This window comes from Artibeus jamaicensis, unplaced genomic scaffold (assembly GCF_021234435.1).
Source record: "Artibeus jamaicensis isolate MK-2021 breed Jamaican fruit bat unplaced genomic scaffold, CSHL_Jam_final scaffold_286, whole genome shotgun sequence".
Classification (NCBI taxonomy): domain Eukaryota; kingdom Metazoa; phylum Chordata; class Mammalia; order Chiroptera; family Phyllostomidae; genus Artibeus; species Artibeus jamaicensis.
The window spans coordinates 1,039,832-1,043,560 of NW_026522034.1; the positions used below are offsets into that span (position 1 = coordinate 1,039,832).

At 60.6% G+C, this 3,729-nt stretch overlaps 1 protein-coding gene across 1 annotated transcript; it reads right to left on the bottom strand.

Annotated features, from left to right (window-relative positions):
• Nucleotides 1-556: 556 nt before the first annotated feature.
• On the bottom strand, nucleotides 557-3,391 carry LOC119042621 (C-type lectin domain family 4 member G). The gene is made up of 9 exons (XM_053656802.1): nucleotides 3,337-3,391; nucleotides 2,919-3,021; nucleotides 2,514-2,776; nucleotides 2,306-2,368; nucleotides 2,075-2,179; nucleotides 1,692-1,781; nucleotides 1,366-1,514; nucleotides 1,130-1,245; nucleotides 557-865 (listed from the first exon to the last, which is right to left on the bottom strand). Exons 1-9 carry the CDS (start codon nucleotides 3,389-3,391, stop codon nucleotides 727-729), a joined length of 1,083 nt encoding a protein of 360 aa, XP_053512777.1. The 3' UTR covers nucleotides 557-726.
• Nucleotides 3,392-3,729: the final 338 nt, after the last annotated feature.

The following is a 3,729-nucleotide window of genomic DNA, read 5'->3' on the forward strand; positions in this document are numbered from 1 at the left end:
CTGGTATCTCAGCACAGTCTCTCTCCCCGAGGACAGACTTGGCTCCCTCAGAGGCATCCTGTGTTACTCACTCCTGGATTCCTCCATGGACTGACTCACTGGTCACACCATCCCTGTGCCCAGCTGGACCAGAGTGAGACAGGTGGTGCAGGTGGGGGCCAGGACTGGGCCTGCCTCACTCATGTGTCCCCAGTGTCCCCACAGACCTTCTGGCCCACAGCAGGCCACTCTCTGGGGTTCGGGGCATCATAGAGACATGAGGACACTCAGAGAAACTGGGGTCACTTGCAGGCATCATGTCAGGGCCTTTGGGATAAAGCTTAGAGGGTTCCCACAGCCAGGAGCCAAGGCTCATATCTCAAACCTGACCTGATGCTCCCTAAGGCTTCAAGGACAGAACCAAAACCCCTCTCCTTGAGGCCTCCCAGGCCCGGGAAAAGGGCAAGGAAAACAAACAGATCCATCTTTGAGCCACCTGACCTTGGCTGGGGAGGACGAGGGGCCAGATCAAAGGGCCCAAGGCCAGGAGTTTGGAAGAGGTGGAGCTCACACTAGGTCCCAGACCACAGGCACTGGACCCAAGTGAGTGGGGCTGTTTCTCCACAATAGCCGTGGGCAGGAGAGAAGACACACACACACTAGATGGTGCTGGGAAGAGCCAGGAGGGCCAGCAGCTGTAGAGATGGCACAGGTGGCAGGTGGCCTGGCTCAGGGGACTGAGTGGGCTCAGCAGCTGAGCCTCTTCTCGCAGATCCAGCTGTCCTTCTCACTGTCACAGGGGGCGTCATTCCATAACCCAGTATGCAGCATCATGACGCAGTCCTCAAGTCCCAGGGAGTCATTGGGCTCACCTCGGTTCCAGTGGCTGCAGAGGTTTGGCAGGGGTGTGGGTGGGGTTTGGCTGAGGGTGGCCCTGAGGTCCAGCCCCTTTTTTGCGTGGGTGTAACTGAGACACCCTGAGGGCCTAACCTAAGTAAGCACCTGGGATATAACTTTATAAAGCCCAGAATCTGTGCCTCAGCCAGTTCCTGGTGGCTAGCTTGGCCATCCCTAAGGAGTGCTTGAGATCGGTCCAATGCACTGGCCCCTAGGGGCTGACCTGTCCTGGTCCCCATCTCCCTTTCCTCACCTGAAGCTGAGTGAGACTCCATCTACCCACTGATAGCTATGGACCTTGCTTGCGCGACGCATGGCCCTGAGGCCCAGCCAATAACCACGGCCTTTTGTATTTCGACTCAGGAAGCCCTGGATGGAGGAGAGATTAGTCAGCTTGCCAGTGACCTGGGCCCGCAGACATTTTCCAGGACACGCCCCCTGAGGTGAACACCTCCTCCCGCCACTGACCAGACTGCCCTGCCAGCCCACCTGCTCCTCCAGGTTGCCCACAATCACCAGGTGCGCACTGGCACCTGTGCAATTGCGTCGCGCCTCTTCCCATCCAGCTCGCACCACTGAGAAAAAGTAGCAGGAACCCTGAAAGCGCAGCCACGACGTGGGGCACTGCTCACAGGACTCTGTGGGGTGGCAAAGGTTCAGGAAGTAGACTGCTCCCCGGTGCAGCAGACGGAGGGGGTTGAGGGTGGGAGGGGCAGACCCATGGAAAGGGCGGATTCAGTCGGATCTGGGACCCACCAGGCCCGCGGGCAGGTCCACTTATCCCCCTGAGCACGCCCATGCCCCTTCCTGCTCACTGTTCCCAGCTCGCACAGCCTCCAACTCCCGGAACAGCTCGCTGCGGATGTTCTCGCGGTCCCTTCCCGCTTCAGCCAAGCTCTGGGTCACTGCGAGATCAGGGGAGTCCAGATTATGTGTGGGTGGGGTCAAGGTCAGGAGAGGGTTGAGATCAGGGGAGGAGCAGCATCACCCGAACCTCGGGGTCCGGGGACCTGATTGCTGGGGGGGTCCCGATGGGGATGGGCTTAAGAGGTGTATCCACAGGCAGCATCTAGGGCTTAGGGTCAGGATGGGGGCGGGATCGGGGTTAGAGGTCAGGATCACAGGGAGCAGGGTGCAAATCACGGGTCGGGGCGCTGTAAAGGTGAGGGATCCGGACACGGCAGCATCCCGCCCTCACCGCGCTCGCTCAGTTCTTTCAGGGCGCTCTGCTGCCAGATCAGCTTCAGCTGTGCCTCTTCAAGCTCCGCACGTGCGGTCTTCAGCTGCGCCTGCGCGGCCTGGCCTGGGAGGGGGCGGGGCGATGGGGCGGGGCGTGGGAGTACATTCCCTCCAGACCACAGGACCCGCCCCCCAGGCACCCGACCCCACCCAAACCTGCAGACCCCGCCTCTCAGCCCACAAGTCTCACAGCAGCTATTGCAGGCTCGGAACTCTTCCTTCAAGGCACCCAGCATCACCTTCTGCCCCGAGGCTGCAAAGACCCCCGCCCAACCCAGACACTCCATGTCACCTACCGGGACTTGCTGAACACCCGTGACCACTCCCGACCACCTCCGGGGACTTTGGAGTATCCGCCCACCTACCCCCAAACCCGGGAGCCCCTGGTCTGCACACACCATTTGCTCTCAGCTGGTCCTGGTGCCTCTGCAACTCCTCCTGCTGCGTGGAGGCTGTGGAGAGAGGCTCCTGCAGGCGCGGCCTCCGGGACCAGGGAACTGCCCCCTGGCCCGAGAAGTGTGGCAAGTGCAGTCTTGGGACGCACACAGGGGGCGGGCAGGGGGACAGGGCACATGATGTGCCCACGAGCTGAGCAGACACAAGCACACACGGCCGTTCACACACATTCGTGCTGACAGCTCCAAGATGCTCACAAACCTTCCTTCACACTCATTCACCCTCAGTCTCAGGCTGGGGTCTGGGATCTAGCTGAGCACCCTGGGGCAGAGGGCAGACAGAATTAAGCAGGGATTTGGCTGGGGGAGGGGTGGGACACAGTCTCCCCCTCCTACAGAGTCACTCACCCCTTGGACAGTAGGATGCTCAGGATGAAGGCCCACAGGAGTGCCGTGACCACGAGAGCCAGGGCCAGGAAGGGGAACCGCCTTCCCCAGCGTCCGCAGGGCCCTTGGGTAACAATAGACTCCTGGGTCCCTCATACCAGGACAGTCCTGGCCCCCTGAGCCCTGAGGACCATGCCCTGGACACTTGGGTCCCAGAAAACCAGGACTCAGAGAGGTTCAGTGACCTGCCTAATGGCCACAGCCCTTAAGTGATGGAGTTGAAATTTGAATCTACATCCAGTTGCCTCTAGAGCCTGTGGGGTCCCTCCTGCACCCATGACTTGCTCCCTCTCTAGGCTGTTCTCCTCCCTCCCCCATCAAATCCCAAATCAGAGGGACCCTAGGGGCCCGGTGAGGCAGTCCCGCTGCTTGCTCATACCTCCGGGGACCTCCTCCAGCTCGCCACCCCACTGGCTGTACCCGGCAGTGTCCATGGTGAGCAGGCTCCCAGCCCTGGGCACTGATATAAATGTAGCCTCCTCCCTCCCCCCACACTCCCTCTTTGGGGCTTCCTTCCTTATTGTCTTCTCAGTGTCAACTCCTGGTACCAAGGAGCCACTGACCAATCACAAGGCTGGCTAGCCCTTTCTGGGCTGAGCTGGCATTAAGGGTGAGGTGGGGTGGGGGAAGTGGAGGAATGCTGAGTGAAGGGTGTGGGAGACTGCTATGTGGGGGGGTCTGTGCTGCAGAGGGTGGCGGTCCATAGGAAGTGGAGAGCGGGAGTGCTTCTGAGTGTGCGTGTGCAGGTGTGCTTGCTTGCTCACGATTTACC